Source organism: Terrapene carolina, unplaced genomic scaffold, assembly GCF_002925995.2.
Source record: "Terrapene carolina triunguis isolate 2854851 unplaced genomic scaffold, T_m_triunguis-2.0 Scaffold68, whole genome shotgun sequence".
Lineage (NCBI taxonomy): Eukaryota > Metazoa > Chordata > Testudines > Emydidae > Terrapene > Terrapene triunguis.
The window spans coordinates 26,325,646-26,348,958 of NW_020664419.1; the positions used below are offsets into that span (position 1 = coordinate 26,325,646).

Sequence of the window (23,313 nt, forward strand, 5' to 3'; positions counted from 1 at the left end):
CCCCCCCCCCCCCCCCCCCCCCCCCCCCCCCCCCCCCCCCCCCCCGCGGGCCGCACAGTGAGCCCATCTACTCAACCCCCGTGGGCCACACAGTGAGCCCACGTGGGCCGCATGTTTTGCAGCCTGCTGTAGTGGATTTGTTGGATGAATTGCAGCGTGTACTACTGAGTATCTTCAAAAAGATTCTGCCTCCAACACAGGTGTATTCCAGGACACTGTCTGATATTTCCTATATAATACTATGATTTCTATCCTAATGTCTTTAGCTGCCAAGAAATCTCTTAAGTAAGGGCAAAAAGTCGCCTTTGGAGGAGTGATACCATTGACATACAAAATAGTGGTCAGTATCTTAAGTTTTCTCTGGTTTTCTGACTTTAAGGAGTCATAAGATGAACCAACAGTTGTCAGAGTTAGAAGAGAAGTAGATAAGAGCGTTTAAAATATTCATTACCCTTCAATATGAAAATTAAGATCATGTAAAGCCTTAAAGGCTTTTGTTCTTCTGTGCACCTGTGATGGTGAGAAAGGGTTAAAGGCCTAGTTAGTCACATTCACTTCACCTGGGTGGTAATTAAGTAGTTACTTGTCAGCCAGAGAGGTTAGGGCTAAAGAAAGATCAGGTGATAACTCAATAGACACCTTGGTCTTTTATAAATAGACTTGAGAGAGTTCTGTCAGGGGAAGAAGCCACAGGGATCAGACAGGCAGGCTCGCTTCTCAGAAGGACCAGAGCACTGAACACTGTTGGAGGCTAGAGCACTCAGGAAAAGGTAGGTTGGATGGGACAGTGCTTGATACCAGAGCTGGAGAAAGGCAGTTGAACTACAGGAAAGGGTTCATCACCAGGCCCAGAAGATAAGTTGATTATTTGGGACTTTCAGCTGCACTTGAACATTTTGTTATCCTGGAAAGGGTTTGAACTAGGAGCTTCTCAGTCAGAGGGCTGAGTGGTATGCAAAGGCAGATGGCCTGGGAGGGTGCAAGGGAGATGAAAATTCCTGCAACCTTTCACTCTGACACAAGGAGACAGTCTGGTGGTGATTGTGCACTACTACAACACCAAGTGGGCCTGATTCTGCCAGGGGCTATGAAATTTGCATGGTACTTCAAAATTTGTGTCTTATTACTTGTATTATTTTGTCAATTCAGTTTAATTATCTGATAATATTTTCTTAGTCTATTCCTATAAAACCTATAATAGTGCAAACAGTCTGTTACATGAGGCATAAATGGAATAATTTATAAATCTGATTGAGTCTGACCTATGTGATTTTAAGAAGGATACATTTTATTTTTTGTACATGTGGAAAAAGGAATAGAATCATAGAATATCAGGGTTGGAAGGGACCTCAGGAGGTCATCTAGTCCAACCCCCGGCTCAAAGCAGGACCAATTCCCAACTAAATCATCCCAGCCAGGGCTTTGTCAAGCCGGGCCTTAAAAACCCCCAAAGAAGGAGACTCCACCACCTCCCTAGGTAACGCATTCCAGTGCTTCACCACCCTCCTAGTGAAAAAGTTTTTCCTAATATCCAACCTAGACCTCCCCCACTGCAACTTGAGACCATTGCTCCTTGTTCTGTCATCTGCCACCACTGAGAACAGCCGAGCTCCATCCTCTTTGGAATCCCCCCTCAGGTAGTTGAAAGCAGCTATCAAATCCCCCCCTCATTCTTCTCTTTTGGAGACTAAACAATCCCAGTTCCCTCAGCCTCTCCTCATAAGTCATGTGCTCCAGACCCCTAATCATTTTTGTTGCCCTCCGCTGGTCTCCTTCTAATTTTTCCACATCCTTCTTGTAGTGTGGGGTCCAAAACTGGACACAGTATTCCAGATGAGGCCTCACCAATGTCGAATAAAGGGGAACGATCACATTCCTCGATCTGCTGGCAATGCCCCTACTTATACAGCCCAAAATGCCGTTAGCCTTCTTGGCAACAAGAGCACACTGTTGACTCATATCCAGCTTCTCGTCCACTGTGACCCCTAGGTCCTTTTCTGCAGAACTGCTACCCAGCCATTCGGTCCCTAGTCTGCAGCAGTGCATGGGATTCTTCCGTCCTAAGTGCAGGACTCTGCACTTGTCCTTGTTGAACCTCATCAGGTTTTTTTTGGCCCAATCCTCTAATTTGTCTAGGTCCCTCTGTATCCGATCCCTACCCTCTAGTGTATCTACCACGCCTCCCAGTTTAGTGTCATCTGCAAACTTGCTGAGAGTGCAGTCCACACCATCCTCCAGATCATTAATAAAGATATTAAACAAAACCGGCCCCAGGACCGACCCTTGGGGCACTCCGCTTGAAACCGGCTGCCAACTAGACATGGAGCCATTGATCACTACCCGTTGAGCCCGACAATCTAGCCAGCTTTCTATCCACCTTACAGTCCATTCATCCAGCCCAAACTTCTTTAACTTGGCGGCAAGAATACTGTGGGAGACCGTATCAAAAGCTTTGCTAAAGTCAAGGAATAACACATCCACTGCTTTCCCCTCATCCACAGAGCCAAGAATACTTGACTATGCAGTGGTACATGTCTGTTCATATGAAAAACATAGAACTGGCTTCATGCATTCATTATATTAAAAATAAAGATTATAAAACTATAAAAAGTGAATATTTTGTGTGTTATTTTCAGTCTATTTTTGTAAATTGTATCTATTACATTTTCATCGAGAATTTGTTTGTGGATATTTTGTTGAACCCGAAGAGGTGAGAAGTGCTGTAGTGTTCTTCTTATGCTTGGCTACAAGTATTATTGAAGTTGTTGACAGGTGTACTTCTTAGTTTTAGCTGACTGCTTTTCTCCTTCAGTGACTACATTAAAAGCTGTCTTTCAGTTTTTTTTCCCTTTTCAGTACTTTTTCCATCTCTGCAAAATGCATTCAGCCATCACAATTTTTTTTTTTAAATGTTCATTTTCTTTAACCAAAAAGCCATGCAGAATCTGACAGTTCAAAATAGAAAATATACCTGATAATTAATGGTTAGAGCAACTGAAAGCTCTAATAAGGCACATGTATTCATCATGTATTTAAAGCATTGCAGTAGTGACAGTATAGTTATGCTTCAGAAGGCACATTAATTCTAAGCATCTATCTTCAGAAGCTAAAAACTTCCTCTATTTAACCATTTTTTTCATTATCTGAGCACAGAATAATAATTTTGATGTTCTAAAAATATTATTCAGATGATTCTTTAAACTAGACTAAATTTGGTTATTTAGTTTTTAGAAATTAAAACATCTCAAGCATATGGTCCTCAGTACAGAATGTTGTTTTCCAAGTTTGAAAACACTGGCTGAGAAACAGTATCAAAAAATTAAGGAAATAGTTTACTGTGCAGGTACAGTATGTTATTTTCCTTTGCTTGAGTAATTATACACCAGGTGCAGTTCCCAACCTATGCTTGTTTTTCACTTGTTGCTCCTTTGCACTTGGATAATTCAGGAGGTTGAAAAGAGGAAAATCCTTCAAACTTGGCATGGACTTAATCATCATGAGGACTAGGGCCTTTGACATGCTTAAAGCAATGTAAGGTTAAAATAATCAAGCTACTATATAGTCATTAAATAAATGTACATAACAATAGTTTTCTAAGTTTGTTTACTACATATTCCATTAGCTTCTACTTTCTTTCTAGTACACCATATCATCGGGCTCGGACTCTTGCCATTAAAATGGCAGCTTTCGGTTAGACACCGTTCACAGTCATGGAAATACTATGGTGATGGGTGCTTTAAAACATCTAAGGCTATTTGTACACTATAGAGCTTATAGTGGCACAGCTGTACCGATGCATCTGTGCTACTGTAAGATCTCATGTGTAGCTGCTCTGTGCCAATGGGAGGGAGCGCTCCCATCAATATAATTAAACTACCCCCAATGAGCGGTGATAGTGATGTCTGTGGGAGAAGTTCTCTGGCCGACAGTGCTATGCATACTACCACTTATGCCAGCAAAAATATGTTGCTCTGGTTTTCTCACACCCCTGAGCGACATAAGTTTTGCCAACATAAGTGGTAGTGTAGACATGGCCTAATTTAGAAATATCTTTCCCAGTGACATTACCGAAGAAATATTTCAAAAGTCTAGTTATCAACGCTGAAGAAGTATCATGTATGGCAGTTCAGAAATGTGTGTGAAAATTTGGGGAAAGATGGGAGCAATTTAAAATGTGTTTTTTTTCTACAAAAGTTATTAAAGATTTTACTACTTATAAAAAAGAACTCAACAAAACCATAGTTCAGTACAGAAAAGTACATAGAAAAGTTGCCTTCTGCCAAGTTTGGAAATTGAATTCAACAATTCAGTTGTGCAATAGAGGGATTTTAGTCTTGCTTCAACTGCAAATCTCAACACAACTCTATGTAGTCACTACTGACAGCTCCATAATGATGTGCAATATTACTGTGGAAACAGCTTTTGAATTCCCTGACTTTTGCTTGCTTAATTTCTAAATCTTAGTTTTTTATTGCTAGTTTTTGCAACATAAGTCATTAAAGGACTAGGGATAATAGAATGCACTTTACACTTACGTAGAATCCTTCCTCCACAATATCACAGATCCCTTTAAAAAAAAAAAAAAAGTCTATTCTGAGACAGAGAGAAGGTAATTTCTGTAACATTGTCCGAATAGAGGGAAGGTATTGGGGAGCTAAGGATAGTTCCAGATAGATGAGCCAGCACCAGTGAGAGAATTACGCCCCACAGTGCTCGTTTACAATGAAGTAGGTGGGTAAGAGGTCAGAGAGATAGTGGAGAGCAACTTAATTTTGATAACCAATTGTTTTGAATTGGATGCTGAGATGGGTGGAGTAAATGATAATTTGAGTGAGGGAATAATGTGACTAAATCATTATCGACACCTTGACATGTAATTAGTAGGGGATCATGAAGACTGAAAAAGGGAAAAGATACAGAAGCATAATATATAAAGAAGTTAGGATGTCCGGTGCAGTACTCCACAGGAAAGATATATGGTGATCAGATAAATGGAAAAGGACTTAAAAAAGGGGTTTGTTAAAGGAATGAGCAGGGGGGGCAGTTGAGGACTCCTATGATTGGTACAGCAGGGAGCCAACCCTCCATTCTTATAGCCCGCCGTAACCCTCCTACGGGGTGGGGGGGGGGAGGAGATGGTATGGTCCTGGCAATGGATTTGTTGGAGGGACCTGGATGGAAAAAGAGGGGGAGCTGGTGGAAGCCTCCCAGGTATGGTAAGGCCCTGGCAATGAATTTGCTGGAGGGACCTAGATGGAAAAAGAGGGGGAGCTGGTACCCACCCCCCCGGGGTAATTACAGAATAAACATGGGGTTACCTGTGCTGTACACTTTTATCTGCCGGGTAGTCCTAGACATCTAATAATAAAGTTGCAGCCTGATTATCCCCTGTCCTTCTTTTGGTATAGCCAGACAATATATATTTGTATACTTCATGTCTAATACTAGAAAAAGAATAAACTGCTTTTTTTTTTTGTAGCTGCACATCTGTAGTTTGGATATATTAAAACATTCTTAAATTTGTTTGAAGACTCTAAATTGTGCCATGTTACCTTAATAATGACTGCATCCATAAGGAATAATTAGACATTTTCCATTTATTGAAGTGGATAGATTTTGGGTTCAAAACTATCTATACTGAAGTTGCTGTTGTTTTGGTTTTAATTATTTAACTGGATGCCATCCAGAAATTGACTTTCTCTGATAAACTTGAAAGGCACTTTGTTGTACTAACATCTTTTTCTTAAGTGCAAGTTGAAAGCTTTCTTCACACAAGCAGAAATGCAATAAAACCAACCCAGAGAAATTTTTTTTAAATTGAGAAAGTTTGTTAAAAATATCTGTTCTTATTTGTGGTGCTGTTGGTTGGCCTTTCATCTCTAAAGAATTGACTTAAAGTTTGTCAGTAACAAGCACATACACATAGGAAACTATGATGAGACCACCTGCTATATCCCACAGTTTCACATTTCAGCATGTTTTGAAATCTGTGCTTTAGAGAAACTAATATTTGGAGTAGCAGAGATGTTTAGGTCAGGATGCAGTGCCAGTGCCAAATATGTTGATGGAAGTAGTTTACCTAGTACCAGCCTGTAGTTAACTTGACTCAGTGCACCACTATTAATTTCCTTAATTAATACTCAGGAAAGTAACTCACTTAAAAAAAAAAAAAAAAAAAAAAAAAAAACTCACCAGTCCCACACTGAAACCTCCCCCAAATTTCTTTGTGTATGTTTTCCTTTCATTACTGGTATGCAGCCCTGCTAGTAAAATAAATATAAACTAATACTTAACATTCGTACTGTTATAGCACGGATTGGAATGTCAGTCTTTTCCATACTTGTTAAATGTTACTTCTTGAGTCAATATGTGATTTTTGTCTCCAATGCAGTAATGTATCATTGTTACAGAAATCTAGCCTCACGTACAGGTTACTGTCTATACATCTGTTGTGCTGTTAATACAGATAATTGTTTTGTTCACCTTTATTTGTAGTAATGGTCCCATCGCACAGCTAGTTGTACAAACTAATGTACTAATTAATTTGAAATATTCTTTTACGATATGGGATGATTTAGTTGGGAATTGGTCCTGCTTTGAGCAGGGGGTTGGACTAGATGACCTCCTGAGGTCCCTTCCAACCCTGATATTCTATGATTCTATGATTGTTTAACGGGAAAAGCAAATAAAAGTCTACCAATTGATATACGTCTTGAGATTTCTTTCTTCAAGAAATACCTTTGCAGTTCCTCATATTTGGGAATAGATATGACAGGGGTCTCTGTGCCTAGAAAGTAGTGCCATGCCCCTTGGATCTGAATGTTTGGCCTTTGGATATTTAAGAGACCATGGGTCAAATTGAACCTGCTTTCTTTAGTCCTGATCTGCACTTATGTTGGTTAGGGGTGAGGTTTTCTTTTTTTTTAACTGACCTAGCTATGTTGCTATAAGTCCTAGTATAGATCCAGTTATACCAGCAAACAGGCCCTTTTGCTGGTTTAGATTGTTTTGTTCAGGAAACTGGTATAAATTATACTGGCAAAAGAGTTATTTTCTTGATACAAACTGTATCTGCACTAGGAGGGTTTGCAAACATAGCTATGATGGCAAACCCTTTCTAATGTAAACAAGGCCTATGTGTAAGGTTGGAGTAACAATAATGCACAGCCTCATGCTATGGAAGTAATTTTAGAATTACTTGAATTACAGTTTTCTAGTCAATGTGGAGGTTGGTCTCATGCAGAACTGTTAACATAACACATCTTCGTTATTAGTAGTTTTCTAGCAAAGCTGGCTTTCATCTTGTTTTACTCCTATCTCCCCCAGTATGGCTGCATCCTAACCCTTTCATTTTGCCCAGTGCTGCCCTCTCTCATACCTTTGTTTTTCCTTAATTTATATCATCTATATCTCTCTTTTACCTTTCTCCATTTTTCAGTAGATTGTCTTTAAAATTATGGAAAAATATTTGAATGTTTAACTTCTTACGCTGGACTCTTGCTTCCTAAGTATTGTCTTCTTAATCAGAAAGTGGTTCAAACTGCAAGTCGATTTTAAATTTTGAAGTATTCATGACATATACAGTAAAAGAGGAAAAAAAAGAAGTAAGAAAATTCAAGGATTCTGTATACCACATTAAAAATAAAATCTATAAACTAAGATTTCTTATTCATGTGGCTCCTATTCATAATTAGTCCATTTAACATTAGAAACTATTATACTAAGTGAGCAAATGTTTGTTAGAACACAACATTCATTGTAATGTATGCATTTTGTATGTAAACACTAAAAACATACATTTTGAAAACCAAATGTGAGCATTTGAGATTATACAAATTATTTATATTTACATTGGTTTTCAGAGGGAGTTGTCTTGGAATTAAAAGGTTCTAGATTTAAATCCTATGTCTGGATTTTCCTTTCTTTGCAATGTTGCCACTTAGTATAGTACTTCACTGTTAGAGATACAGTTCTTCAGATGAAATGCTAACCAGAAAACGTTGTTGCTTGTCTCTGGTGGCTTTCCATGTGGGAAATTGGAGTATGTAGCTCTGTTCCAAAATTTTAAGGGATTATCCTTGTGTTCTGGCCAACATTTGCTCACTTAGTATAATAGTTTCTAATGTTAAATGGACTAATGTATGGCTGGTCTGTTTTGGCAACACAGTTACCAAACTACCAGTGTCTAATATATCACTTTACAAAGCACTTTGGAGTTCCTTGAAAATGAAAGGTTCTGTACAGAACTATATTTTAATTTGATAATCTGCTTTAAAGAGCAGGATTGTTTTAAATCATCTCTCATTCAACTACAGTGAATTAAACCTTGAATTTTGGATCCCATCCCCACATAGTTTTTTGGGGGAGGATCCTATGCTGAGGGATGGTACAGAAGACAGAACTTCATGCTCTGTAACCAGAGTGTTCTTACTGGGGAGGGGAGAAACCTAAGGAACCAGCACGTACTTCCATCTTTTGGTAAAATTATTTGTCATTTTCTCTGGCCTTTGGTGGAGGTTCATCTTTTTCCCTCTCCTGATGCTCTGACAGGTTTCCCTTCAGTTTTCTCTGTGTTGCACTCTCTCACTCTTAACACTCTCTGCAGTGCTCTTGATGGTGTGCCTGCCACAGCACTTGCCTTTTGGTTTTTGTGTCTGTAATTTTCATTGTTGAAGCACCAGAGAGAGCTTGCATGGCCCCTTAGTGCCCTTTCTGGTGCCTTTCAATGACCTGCTAACAGCCTTCTGCCTCAGATTCAGAGAAAACCGATTTCCTGCCATATCCTTGTTCTGTCTTCCTCCTTCATGGACATTACCTTCTCCTGTGAAAATGCATTTTCCCACTCTCATTGCTTCTCAGTTCTCAGTATGGTATTAGGAGAACCTTGATCCTTGTGTTAACACTTTGGATGTGTTTTCAAGCTTGTGTTGAAGGGAATACATTCTTGAGAATCTGATTCTGTATGGCAACCACTGAGTAGAAGGAATGGGATAATTTTCATGAGCGGGAGCTCATATTGCACCCAACTGTTCATTCATGGTATCTTTTCCATGCAGGCTGGCTTATTTGTAAACTGTTGGTTCTGGGAGAATGCAGTCTGGTCTTTAAAATCATTGGCAATGTGAGGCACACCAGATTTTGGAAACCTTCATACGAGTTCTCAGACTCTTCAGTCCTAATGACCTCCTTTGCAACACTTCTGCTGCTGCCCAAAGTACTGAGGAAGGCAGTGAAGACATGGCAGTTGTGATTTTGCGGATTTGATGGTGACCCTGCCACTCTTGGTTTTCAGACTGAATATGCCTAGCTATGCCCTGTGGGTACTTCCCAAGTTCCTTTACTTTCATTCTCAGGGGCTTGTGCTCTGCAGTCACATTCATCTCAGATTGGCTATGGGGGTCTTGAAGCTGCACTCTCACTGAGCATGACCAGGCTGGTAAGCTTTTTCATGAGCTTATGAAATGTCATTTGTCTAGAGCACCCTTCACTTGACAGGCAGTGAGGATTTATTTCCCCATAACTCCATACAGAGTTATCAGAATACCCTGGTTTCTTTTCAGATCATGTACATCTTTCACCTTTGACTAAAGACTTGTAAGGAGAAGAACAGTTGAGTTTATACACAGTTTCTTGAGGTTTCCCCAGGCTTTTCCTCTCTCAGGAAGCCGCCTTTGGCTGCAAGATTCTGGTAGTATCATACAAGGTAAACCCACTTCCTGGGGTTAATGCACTGTTGTCAGTCCTTACAATGTTTCTGTCTGTTTTTCTGTCTTTCTAATGTAAGGATTCTTATAAATTTCTGCATTCAATCTCTGAGTTTTGCCTTTAGCTATAATAGCCACAGGCTGCCCTTAGAAGGATGAACACCATGTCCATTTGGCCTCTGCAGGCGAAGTGAGGCTGCCCTCACAATGGGGGGCACCCTCTCCCATTACAGTCAGTGGCACTGAAGCCACAGCCAGCACTTTAGCAAGATGGATGCCACATCCCACTAACGTTTCATAGATTAATAGATTCCAAAGGCAGAAGGGATCACTGTGATCATCTACTGTGACTTCTTGTATAACACAATCCATAGAACTTCCCCAAAATAATTCTTACAGCATACATTTTAGAAAAACATCCAAGCTTGATTTAAAAATTGCGAGTGATGAAGAATCCGCCATAACCATTGGTAAATTGTTCCAATTGCTAATTACCCTCCCTGTTAAAAATTTACAACTTATTTTGTTTGAATTTATGTAGCTTCATCTTTCCGCCATTGGATTGTGTTATACCTTAGAGCCCATTATCAAATGTTGGTTCCCCATGTAGGTATTTATAGACTGTAATCAAGTCACCTCTTAACCTTCTCTTGGTTAAACTAAGTAGATTGAGCTCTTTGAGCCTATTACTATAAAGCATGTTTTCTAATCCTTTGTTCATTCTCATGGCTCTTCTTGAATCCTTCTCCAGTTTATCTACATACTTGATTTGTGGACCCCAGAATTGGACACTATATTCCAGAGTAGTTATGCTAGTGCTAAATACAGAGGTAAAATAATCTCTTTACTGTTACTCAGGAATCTCCTTTTCATACTACAAGGATAGCTTTAGCCCTTTTGGCCTCAATGTCACACTGGGAGCTCATGTTCAGTTGATTATCCAGCATGGCCCCAAATATTTTTTTTCAAAGTCATTGCTTCCCAAGATAGAGTGCTCCATCTTGCAAGTATGTTCTACATTCTTTGTTCCTAGACATGTACAATTATGCTTAGCCATATTAAAACTTGTGTTGTTTTCTTGTGCCCAGTTTACCAAGTGATCCAGATCACTCTGAATCAGTGATCTGTCATCTTCTTTATTTACTCCTCCAATTTTTGAATCGTTGGAAAACTTTTAGTGATAATTTTATGTTTTCCTTCGGGCCATTGATAAAATGTTAGATAGCATAGGGCCAAAAAGCAATGCATACAGGACTTCACTAGAAACACACCTGCTCGGCAATCATTCCCTGTTTACAGTTACATTTTTAGAACTATCTGTTAGCTAATTTTTAATCCATGTAGTGTGTGTCATGTTAAATTTATATCGGTCAGTTTTTTAATCAAAACATATGGGACTAAATCAAACACCTTGCAGAACTCTAGGTGTATTACATCAGGACTATTACCTTTATGAATCGAACTTCTAATATCATTTAAAAAAAAAAGCAAGTTAGTTTGACAGGATCTGTTTTCCATAAACCCATGTTGATTTGGATTAATTACATTACCCATCTTTAATTTTTCATTAATTGAATGCTATATCAGCTAAGGATCAATGTTGGACTGACAGGCCTATAGTTACTTAGGTCTTCCCAATTACTAGTGAAATGGAAAGTATGTTCTTGTCGTATGATATGGCTACACCTGTTTTTTTCCCCACATACAAAACAGAAATATTTATTGAACACTTGCTGAATTATTATTGATATTTCTCCAATTTCCATTTAGCGATGGACCAATACCATTGTTGGGATTATTTTTATTCCTAATATACTTAAAAAAAACAACCCTTCCTTCTTATTGTCCTTCACTTTGCTGGCCATAGATTTCTCCTTGTGTCTTTTTGCTTCCCTTATACATTCCCTACAATTCCTGACTTCTGATTTATATTCATTAATATTAATTTCCCCTTTATTCCATCTATTATATATTACATTTTTAATCACTGTCTTCACTTCCCCTCTAAACCAGGTTGGTTTTGTTAACCAATATGCCCTTCTTCCTCAATTATGGGTTTGTAGCTTTTTGGCCATCCAATAGACAAAGATGGATGCCATCTCCTGCTATTTCCACTGAGACTAAAAACAGGCTGCCCCGAGGGATGTTGAGAGTCAGGCATGGGAAAAGAGAATGTGGGTGTGCTAGGAATGGGTACTGTGAGAGTATCGGAGAATGGCAATATATTAGGGAACAGGGCAAATAACTTTGAGGAATGTGGAGAGCAGGAGGCTTTGCATGCCCACAGCAAGAAATGGGAGGTGGGGCATGGAGGAGGCAGAATGAGGAACCTACAAGTAAATATGGAGGAAGTGGGTTGCCGACAGGATGCAGGGAAATGTTGAAGGCCAGATGCAGTGTAATGTAGGGTGTCGGAGGAAGAACGAGAAGGGAAAAGGAGGGCTATATGAGAGGCATTTTTAGTCAGATTTTTTTAAAGACAGGCTCATGATTTTTTGGGTCTGACTTATGATTTTTTTTAACATCTGGGGTTAGCAGCACTATTACTGCTGGCTACATCTTCTGTCTGGTCCTTTATCCCTTGTCATAGGATGGGAGGAGAGAGAGATGTATGACAAGGGAAAATTACTGGTTATCTGTTCATTGTAGTCCTCTCTTCTTCCATCCTATCCTCCTCCTATGCTGGATAATGTGCTGGTACTGTTTTATTATTTTTCTTACTATTTTGCGTACTAATTTTTATCTGGAAATGTCTCTAATTAATGGATGAGTGTAATCTGCAGGGTGAGACTGGGACTTTACAAATCTGTACCTCATTTTCCAGTTGGTGACACCATAATAGTGTTGGGACCTCAATTCACTGTTTTAGGGTGGGCAACAGACTACAGTACCTGTAAGTAATTTTCCCTTGTGAGCTTTTGAATTTGCTTTTTCAAATTAGATTTAATATTTGTAAAATTGAGGACTAGTATAGGCTATAATGCTACATATTTTAAATAGGTACTATATAAACTTTCCAACACACCTCTGCCAATATAGCTGATCTGTAATATCCATTTTAGTCCAGTTCTTGATTTCTGCTGATCAGAGGCTACTAATCATGCTGATTTGTCAGATTGTTTTTTTGGTAGTTGGGAAAATGCACACTGATGAACAGGTTCATATAGTGTCCTTGGGCTTAATCCAAATCTCGTTGAGGTTGGTAGAAAGAATCCCATTTACTTCCATGGAATTTGGATCAGGCCCTTAGTGAGTCTACTCAAAATGAAACCCCGCATTTACTTACTGCATATTGGGTTTCTTCAGTTCACTATTAACCACAAGTTAGTAAACTTTGTTTCCATATTCTGATGTGTTCTACTCGTATAAGGATTGTTAAACACAAACAATGTTTTAATATTTTTGTTCCGTTTTAGGACATTATAGATTAAAAAAATCTAAATTACACTTTCTACATTTTTATATACCCCATAAATGTAATTTAATAAATTAATGTGTATGCGTCAAAATAGTATTTTTTTTAAAATAAATACTGTTAAATGTTCAACACTGCATTAATGCAAAGTGAAGATTACCCAGCTGAAATCAACATAGGAATGGAAAGATTAGCATTCCAACAGCAAGGGTGGTTTTATTAGCATGATTTTGGGATGGCTACACAGCTCACCAATGGCATGTCGCAAGTGAGTTATGCCAAAATATCTTTTACACCATATCACCTCGTTAGATATTTTGAGTATGCCACATTTTATAGGAAAACAAGTTTTAAAAGGTTTGCATTCTTTAAAAAAAAAAAAAAAAAGTGTTGGTACCGGGGTTTCTTTTATTCTCTCTTCATGTTTAAAATCATGCCATAGTATAGGGTTACCATCCGTCCGTATTTCCCCGGACATGTCCGGCTTTTGCGTCTCAAATAGCCGTCCGGGAGGAATTGGTAACAAGGTTAAAATGTCCGGGGTTTTTTTCTCCCTCGCCTCCCTCCCTCCCTTCCATGCAGAGTGCAGCTGCTGATTGGGCTGCTGGGCCGACTGACCCACTCCCATTGGCCTCCAGCAGCCAGAGCCCTCCCCTGCTCCCCCCTTCCTCTGTCTGCAGCCCTGTGTAACACACAAACCGACCCACCGGGCAGAGTATTTTGCAAACACATGGAGCCAGAATGGTAAGGGGAGTCCGGGGGTGGGGGCAGTCAGGGAGCGGGGGAGTGTTGGATGGGTCCCCGGCCTCCACCTGCCAGCCCCCCTCCTTGCGTCCCGTCCCCCCCCCGTGGACCCCCCTCCCGCCTGCCTCTCCCTTGTCTGCTGCCCCCAGGTCCTAGTGTCCCCCATCTACTAATGGGAAGACAGGCTGCCCTTACCCTGTCCTTCCACCCTAGCCCTGAGCCTCTCCAACGCCCCAAACCCCTCAGCCCCAGCCCTCATCCCCCACACCCTAATCCTCTGCTCCATCCCTGAGCCCCCTCCTGCATCATGAACCCCTCATCCTCAGACCCACAGCCCTCACCCCTGCATCCCCTCCTATCCCCAAACCCCCTCCCCACACCCCCCTTCTGCCCTCAAACTCCCTCCCAAAGCCTGCACCCCCTCCCTTTGCACCGCCTCCCACCCCCAAACTCCATTCCAAAGCCTGCACCCCTCACCCCCTCCTGCACACCCATCCCCTGCCCCAGCCCGGAGCCTGCACCCAGCACCCAAACTCTATCCCAGAACCTGCACCCCTCCTGCACCCTAATCCCCAGCCCAGGACCTGCACCTCAGACCTCCTCCCCCCACCCAACCCCCCTCCCAGAGCCTTAGGCAGGTGTGGGGGGGGAGGGTTCTGGGCAACACCAAAATTTCTACAACCCTGCCACCCATGCGAGTGGATAAGGGTCGGGGCAGTCAGGGGACAAGAAGCAGGGGGGGTTAGGGTTCTGAGGGGGGCAGTCAGGGGGTGGGATGTGGGAGGGAGTGGATGGGGGAGGGGTGGGGGCGGGGCTAGGGCGGGGCTCCCCCCGTGTCCTCTTTTTTGATTGTGGAAATATGGTAACCCTACCATAGTATCATGAGTCTTGCTGTGCAGTGGCTGCGAGATGAAGAATGCTACTAAATATTTAGATATTCTACAATCTATTCAAATAACGTTGCTCTACAAAATATTGACAAGCATAGGTATGGAGGGGAGAGTTTCATCTCCTCTTCTGTGGTATAACCAATGTGTGGTATTCCCTCTACATAGACTTTCAAGCTATTCATTCTCAATACATCAGAACTCACATCTATACAACTACAATAATTTGCATGACCATTTGCCATTGTTGTACTTTCAGATCAGGCATTTGCACATACAAATATTCAGTCTATCTGCACAATTGTGGAATTTGCATGTTGCATTTGGGTTCACAATTTTACCTGTGACCAGGCCTGCTGACAGCAATTCCAGGTCCCTGGGCCAGGGCTGTCCCTATGGGGGTGTGAGGCCTGGGGTGGAAGTGACGAATCCATTACTTCCGGGGCCGACTGCGCTCGCCAATCTTGCTGGCCCATGGGGTCCCCAAAGCGCGTGGCCCAGAGCGGTCGCCCTGATTCGCCGTATCCTAGGGATGGCTCTGCCAAGGGCAGAATAGTCAGTGAGCCTCCTAGAACAGTCCGCTTGTCATTTGGGCAGTGCTGCGCCTGCGCTGTCTGATGCCCAGCGAGCTGCCGGCTGCGCTGCTGGGCGCGCTCTTCCAGCATGCCAAGGGCTTCCACATGCTTGCCACCACCAGTACCACCCTGTGCGCCTAGGAGCCCTGCAGCCCACCAGGGCGATTTAAAAGGGCCCGAGGCTCCTCGTTGCCACCACTGCTACTACAGCAGTGGCGGCAGCAGCTGGGACCTCCCGGGCCCTTTTAAATTGCCCAGGCCCCTGGGCAATTGCCCCCTTTGCTCCCTCTCCCTCCCGCCCCCGTTGGTGGGCCTGCCTGTGACTTTTTGGGCTCGTGGGGGTAAATCTTCAACTAGTGTAGTTTGTTATAACTCCACTGAAGTGGGATTATGATTATTGCTACCAGCTGAGGATATTCATCTAAGCTTTTGAAGATCGAACTCTAATCCTGTCACTGGTTTAGGGCTGAATTCTTGCAGTTCCTGTATCCTGGACCAGTCTAATTGTGGGGTAAAAGTTAATGTTTTGGTGAGATAATAGAAGTCTTTAGAAGGCAGATTTTTGTTATCTGCTCAGAGGTTTAGAATATTAACATAAATTCCAGTGGGGATGGATTAGCGAGTGAAGTACTAGTGAGGCAGTCAAAAATGAAAGGTATGCCTCTGGACCTGGAGATCACCACTACATCTATGGAATGTGATTAATTACTGATTATTAATAATAAATATATAGAAACAGAGCTTTCATTTTTTTTCAGAGTAGCAGCCGTGTTAGTCTGTATCCGCATAAAGAACAGGAGTACTTGTGGCACCTTAGAGACTAACAAAATTTGTTAGTCTCTAAGGTGCCACAAGTACTCCTGTTCATTTTTTTTAAATGCCATTGTCCTAATCTGAAAAGTTTTATATTAAACAAAAATATGTGGATTTAAATAAGCAAATGAAAAGTCTTCATAATTTTTGCTATTATATATTATTTATATGATATTTTCCTCCTTAGGATAACTACACCTTTGCACAGCCAGGGATTCAAAAGAAAGTGAAAATGCTGGAAGAACTTGTTAGCCGGATCGATGGTAAGTCTTAAAAGCTAACCTAGACTCTAAATGGTGCTTCATTGAAAGTCTTTAGTTAAAAGCTTTGTGAGTAGTCTAGCCAATATCAGTGCAGTTATCTACCATGAGAGTGTAACACAGCCTTTCTCAGGCGAGGTGTCATACTCAATCAACTTGTGGCATAGTGGCCTTTGCAAGATCACTGTTGTGTATCATTTAAAGGAAAGCCACTAGAGCATGAGCCACTTTCATTACTTTTTATTAAGGCAATATAATCAAAATTCAATGGCAATCTCTTTGCAGCAGAGTAATGGCCACATACAAAAGGCAGCCAGCATTTATTTCACATTAAGCTCAATGATTGTTGTAATTCAGCAGAGTCACAGTGGTTGTTTATGGTTGTCCTTCGGCACTATGTTTTGTTCCTTTGTGCATCGTTTTGCTATCAAGAATGCCTGAATAATTTCTCTGTGGAATCCAATTAATTACTAACTCTGGAAATAACATCTTTAATATTATAGATAAATTACAGTATGTTGCAGGGATAATTTTAGATTATGTTTTAGCAGGGAACTTTGAAATATTTTCTACCTTCATCCTTAAAATAATTCCCTTTATGAAATGCTGACTGTCGTATTGGTATACCAGAGTTTAATTAAATGAAATTCAAGAGATAATGCCTTGCCCATTCTAAACATATTCTCCTGGTAATTTGTTAAATTAATGAACAAAGCATTAACAAAGTGATGCCAAGCAGAACTTAGCATATATTTGTGACACAACCCTGTCAATGATGGGAGAGAAAAAGAAATGTTATTTCTTTAATAGCTTAATACTGAATAATCTTCTTGAAAAGATGAATTCTTTTTTCATTATACATATTGTAATCTTTTCTTGCACCAGTGTTAAACTTGTTTGCACATATTTACATTCTGAATACTTGACATGTCTCTGTGTACCTTATTAGTGTCATAACAAAGAAAGGTTAATGATAAAATTAGTAAAGGTGGATATTAAAATACTTTTAATATTGACAAAATGAGGGAATGAAAACCAGTCTTAAAAAAGATAAATTGTTTAGGAGACTGTGAAAATGTATAGTCTATTAGATATATGTATGTAATAAACTTTGGGTAATATACCAAGTTAATTTATCAAAATGTTAGTGGATTTAGGTGGGAATTTCAGTTTCTTCTTCAAGTGATTGTCCATATGTATTCCACTTCTCCATGCTTGTGAAATCGGAATCTTTTGAATGCCAGTGTCTATTGGAGCCATGCCTGCATCCTGCATACCCTACAGTCCTCTGTAGCCAATGGCATAAAGGTTGGGGATTGGCTCAGCTGCCTTTTAGTTCTTTCTTACTGCCCATGATACTTCTTTGGCAGGGCCCATATCTCTGCACTATGCAATTGGCTTTTATTTACCTAGTGTTGTAGATATGATTTTTAGTACAGTTAGATTAATATAGTTTTTAAGCTTGTTGGCATGCAATAAAAAGGAAGACATCTTTTAGATAGGAGGTGCTCTATCCACAGCTGCCCCTGGACCTGGCAGAGTCAGAATCTCCCAGTTTTAAATCCTGTCCCTTTTGCAAGGCAGCTATTCTTATTAATGATGGAGACTGGAAGTGCTGCTTCTCTCCAGGTGGAGCACATACACCACTTGAGTGCTCAAAGGGGGAATCACTTCTAAAAACTTTTCCTCATGGCAAAGTCCATGAAGGCATCCTCCCAGCCGATTGAGAAGATGACTTCCAAACTGTCGCTAACTGCTTTGGTAATTCTTGGGTCCACTCCCAGCTCCAGACTTCAGTCCTCCTCAAGAAAGTCTCGTCCATTCACTGTGGAATTGGCAAGAGCCTCCTTGCCCTCCTCGATAGTGTTCCAAGGAGACAGAGAGAAAACAGCACAGGTCACAGCGTGATTGGAGAGACAGATCTCCCCAGTCTACTTTGTGCTGGCGAGGAGGCAGTTAAATGCAGAGATTGGGTTACCAGATGGCCTTGGTGCCATTTCATGAGCTGGTGAATGCCTCAACTAGTACCAAAGTACTCACACTGAAACACTTGGCGTGGTCATCCAAGCTCCCTGCCTGGCACCAAAGCACTCAGAACTGAAGCACCCGGCACTAACAAAAGAGTGCTTTGTCCTGTCATCTACAACATATACCATGCTGCCCATTAATGTGCAGGGTATGCCTGTGGAACTGAATCTCATCAGAACAGAGAAAGTCACAGTATTGAGTGACTTGAAAGTAACTGTCCTCACAAGGTTGCTGTTGCCACTAAAAAAAGCCCCGGTGACATCTGGATTGGCTACCTCAGTTCCTGCACAGAATATTCTAGAACGTTGTAGAACTCCCAGGAGAGTGGCTCCATGTATGGAAGAGGGATTTCTCTTCCGCATCTAAGCAAAATGGAGAGATGTTTCCCACATACTTACTGCACTCTCCCTCACTATGAGCCAAGCTGCTCTGACGGAGTCAGATGACACAGGATGAGATACTGAGAACCTAGCGATGAGCCCCTTATTGGCATCCTCCGGGGTCTACTATATTCCTATCTGATGTAATTGTGGCCCTTCCAGGCCCCTTGGGGGATGCAACTCAGTAGAAAGACTTCATTGGTTGCTCCTGACTCTAAACCCAGGTTTTCCTCACCTCTTAGACCACCTCATGAAAGGCAACTGGTCCACCATACTTTTTAGTATCAGAACCAGGATTTAGAGCAAGAAGATCTGCCAGAGACAGATGTCCACCCTATCACATTAGTGATATTGTCATCTTTACCTGATAAGACTCTTACTCCAATTGTTTCAACCCAGCCAGATGAGCTCCTGCAAGATCTGGTAGTCCTCTGGTGCAGTTCCTTCAGTTCCTGGTAGGTTGCCAATGTGAATAAATGAAATCTTGCTGGATCCAGAAGGGGATCTATTGCAAACCCCAGCATCAGTGATACCCACTTCGAAGATGAATAGTTGCTACCAAGTCCCCTTGAAGGGGTTTATACATTTCTATACACCACATTGGGATCCATAGTGGTTGCAGCTGTCTACAAGTGGTTTAAACAACAGGGACCACCCAAAATGACACCTCTGCATAAACACCCCAAAGGACTTGACCTCTTGACCATAAGGCTTTTTCCTCAACCAGCTTACAAATGTGCTTTTCAAACTACTGTGTTCCTGGCTAAATACAACTTCCTGAACAGGGACTGAGCATTCCAACAAGCAGCATTAGGCAGCGTCTACCCACTGCAAATCAGTTAAAGATGTGAAATCAATTGGCATAAATTAAAGCATGCTAAACCCCCATGTGGATTCTGATTTATGCAAAAAAATTGAAATTTCACTATTTGGACAATGCAGAAGCATCTGTTATCTGAAGAGATCCCAATAGCAGTGATTCTAGATTTAATTCTAGTCCTGAAACATTTGGGGCTCTGAATTATCTCCATATGAGTCCATTTGGCAGCTCTTTCTGTTCTTCCTTCCATAGAGGGTCTCAGTCTTTTCACCCATTAGTTGGTAAGTTCCTCAAAGGTCCTATTCGTGTCTTTTCATCAGTCAAAGACACTTAACAATCCATTGAAATCCCAGAAGGGAGATTGGCGTTGATGAGATTTCTCTTTGAACCTGTGGCAACCTCTTTGTATCACCTGTCTATGAAGACTACCTTCTTAGGTGCTACCATCTCATCCAGAAGAATAGGAGAGATCTAAGAGTCAGAGGTCCCATTGAAGGACCATCATATACAGTTTTACCAGAAGGAGAAAGGAACATTAAGACTTCACTTGAAGTTCTTATATAGTGTCAGATTTTCATCTAAATCAAGTGATTTACCCAGAAGTTACCTTCCCTAAACGTCATGCTAGTCTACAAGAAACTAGGCTCCACAATTTAGATGTACCAAGAACGCTCTTCTACCGTTTGGGAATTCACCAAATGAGGCTAGGGGAGTTCCCTTAATCCTGTCAGCCTTGTCCAGGAGGGTTTAGGTGAGTCTCCCACTGCCTTTTCATTGGTCTTTGTAAATCATTCTTCTGATTGGTTTTGGCTCAAGCAGAGGCTGGGGGCAGCGGGGTGTGGGGGGGGTGTCCTTCATGAGTCAAACAGGCTGGATACTGTGCCCTGGTTCCCCAAGAACACAGAGCTGACAGGTAACACCACATTTACTGTTGAGTAAATAACCATTCTTTTCCCTAACAAGATACTGTTAAAGTAATCCAGCTCAGAATATCAATCACATTTACAATTGTCTCAGATTATCTTCTTGTTTCCGAATAAGCCTGTTTTTCATTTGTCCTTTTTCAATATATGTTTTATTTAAATTGTGTAACAATCAGTGAACAAGTCCGGGTATATACACAAACTCTACCAATTGTGCACCAACACCATTTTGTTTACTTTGTCTTACTGTAACTAAATTATTGTTCTGATTTTAAAAAGTGCGTGTGTGTGTGTGTGTGTGTGTGTGTGTGTGTGAGAGAGAGAGACACACACACACACACACAACCCCAAAGGGAAAATTTTCTCTATGGTAGAACTTCCAAAGTAAGTAAATTTTAGGGCCCAAGAAACATGAGTATCCTTTTCAATTTTTTCATACTGTCTTCTGAAAAAACATGTGTACATTGGTAGGTTCTAACATCTTAAATTAACCTGGTTAACTGTATGCACTCTGCATAGTTAAACTCTAAAATTTACTTTCTTTAAATTCAGCACCAAAACAAACTCATTATTTTCAATGGGGTAAAAAACCCCTATATTTGAACAGCATAAAGTGCTCTGTGTCTTAAAATACAAGGAAATATACAAGCAGCATGTGAATATATTTTTAAAACCTTCTTTAAATATCAGAACATCTGTTGGGTAGCAAAGTCTAGGCACTAAGATGTAATGGATCTGTGGTTCAGAATACATGAAGAATGATTATTTGCAGTGTAGTTGTAGCCAGCTCTTTTTAGCTCAAAAGCTTATCTCTTTCACCATCAGAAGTTGGCCCAATAAAAGATATTAACTCACCCACTCTGCATCTCTGAAGAATCATTAGTAATACAATACATAGTACTGTAGATCATGTACAGAACATTTTAAAGCATCAATCATTAAAAATCCATGCTGTGCCTCCAGTTGGACAGATTCCAGCAGCAAAAGAGGATCCAAACCTATGTAAGTGAAACTGCCTGACTTGTGTACTACAGTCCTGTTGTTTTCTTATCATTTTTCACTGGCTGATTCAAAAAGCTGCATTAGTGTCAGCTTTGAAGGAAGTTACTTGACTCCTATTTGATGATGAAAAGAAGATAAGCCTTATGAAAACAACTGGGAAGTGTGGCAGGAAATATAAATGGAAAGGTTTACTGTGGCGGTTGATTTGTGTGAGCACTCCTCCAACTCAATCTGTTTGTTATGTTCAGTTTGTATCTAAACAAACTTACATTCTGATGGGGTGGGTCAAGAGAACTAGTTGGAAGAATCGTGTTCAAGTAAAGTTCTGGTTAGTAGAGATGGAAAAGACTGAGCATAAAAATTCTTAAATAGAGAAATATCTCCTAAAACATAAGGTACAGGTGGAATATATGTTGTTTGGCTTTTTTTTTTTTTAAATCCTGTTTATTTAAAAAAAAAAATTATATATAGGTCAATGTTTTCAAAATCTGTGTACTTAAGTTTCTAGGCCTACGTTTAAACTCCTACATAGTCTTCTGCCAGGAAAGTGCAATAAAATACGGAAACGAATGAACATAATAAAGCTTTAATTTTTGTATTGCAAGCTCTTTGATGTAGGGAGTATCATTTACTTTGTCTGTACAGCACCTAACACAATGGACCAGTAATATAAATGTTTAATAATAATATCCTTAATGTTGTGGGTTTTGTTTTGCATTTTCCATTTCATTTTTTTTCTCCTTTTGTCACTAAATTCTCCAAAATCCATAAATATAATCAGATACCTTGACAATTACTATGTCTCATGCAGGCAATGAGTTAGAGGTTCCTCAGATAAAGCCTCCAAATAAGAAGCTGATTTTAATATTCAGTTTGCTCTGAAATCCACATACATAGAGAGGTTATCTTGAAAATTGATTGTCCATTGAGCACAACAGTTTGGTGCCCAATAACAGGAATTGGGGTTGGCTTTGGAAGAAGGAGGAGAACACATTAAGATGAAAGGGGCATTTCACATCTCTAAATTACTGGCAGGCTGAATTCATATCCAGGGGCTGTTCTCAGTTAGCTGAGAACATGCCATCAAACTGAATGGGGAAATTCACACATCTGCAGTCTTCCTATCCTGCAGAGGGTTGTGCATAACCCCTTCCCCTTAAACTAGCCCCCAAAATGGAATAGGTTTCAGAGTGGTAGCTGTGTTAGTCTGTATCAGCAAAAACAACGAGGAGTCCTTGTGGCACCTTAGAGATTAACAAATTTTTTGGGGCATAAGCTTTCGTGGGTTAGAACCCACTTCATCAGATGCATGGAGTGGAAAATACAGTGGCAAGTATGTATATATACATAGTACATGAAAAGATGGGAGTTGCCTTACCAAGTGGGGGGTCAGTCTAACAAAACAATTCAATTGACAGTAGAATACCAAGGGAGGAAAAGTCACTTTTGTAGTGGTAATGAGGGTGGCCCATTTCGAACAGTTGACGACAAGAAGGTGTGAGTAACTGTAGGGGGAGATTAGTACGGGAAATTTAGTTTTTGTAATATCCCATCCACTCCCAGTCTTTATTCAGGCCTAATTTGATGGTGTCCAGTTTGCAAATTAATTCCAAGTCTGTAGTTTCACGTTGGAGTCTGTTTTTGAAGTTTGTTGTTGTTGTTGAAGAATTGCCACTTTTAAGTCTGTTATTGAGTGACCAGGGAGATTGAAATGTTCTCCTACTGGTTTTTGAATGTTAAAATTCTTGATGTCTGATTTGTG

The 23,313-nt window shown here is 40.6% G+C and overlaps 1 protein-coding gene across 4 annotated transcripts in view; it reads left to right on the forward strand.

Annotated features, from left to right (window-relative positions):
* TBC1D22A (TBC1 domain family member 22A) overlaps positions 1–23,313 on the forward strand; it is a 441,804-nt gene that overhangs the window by 197,846 nt on the left and 220,645 nt on the right. For all 4 annotated transcript variants that reach the window (XM_024216533.2, XM_024216565.2, XM_024216541.2 and 1 more), the window contains one exon: positions 16,326–16,401. In XM_024216533.2, coding sequence (XP_024072301.1) covers positions 16,326–16,401 — 76 coding nt within the window. The remainder of the gene's footprint in view (positions 1–16,325; positions 16,402–23,313) is intronic.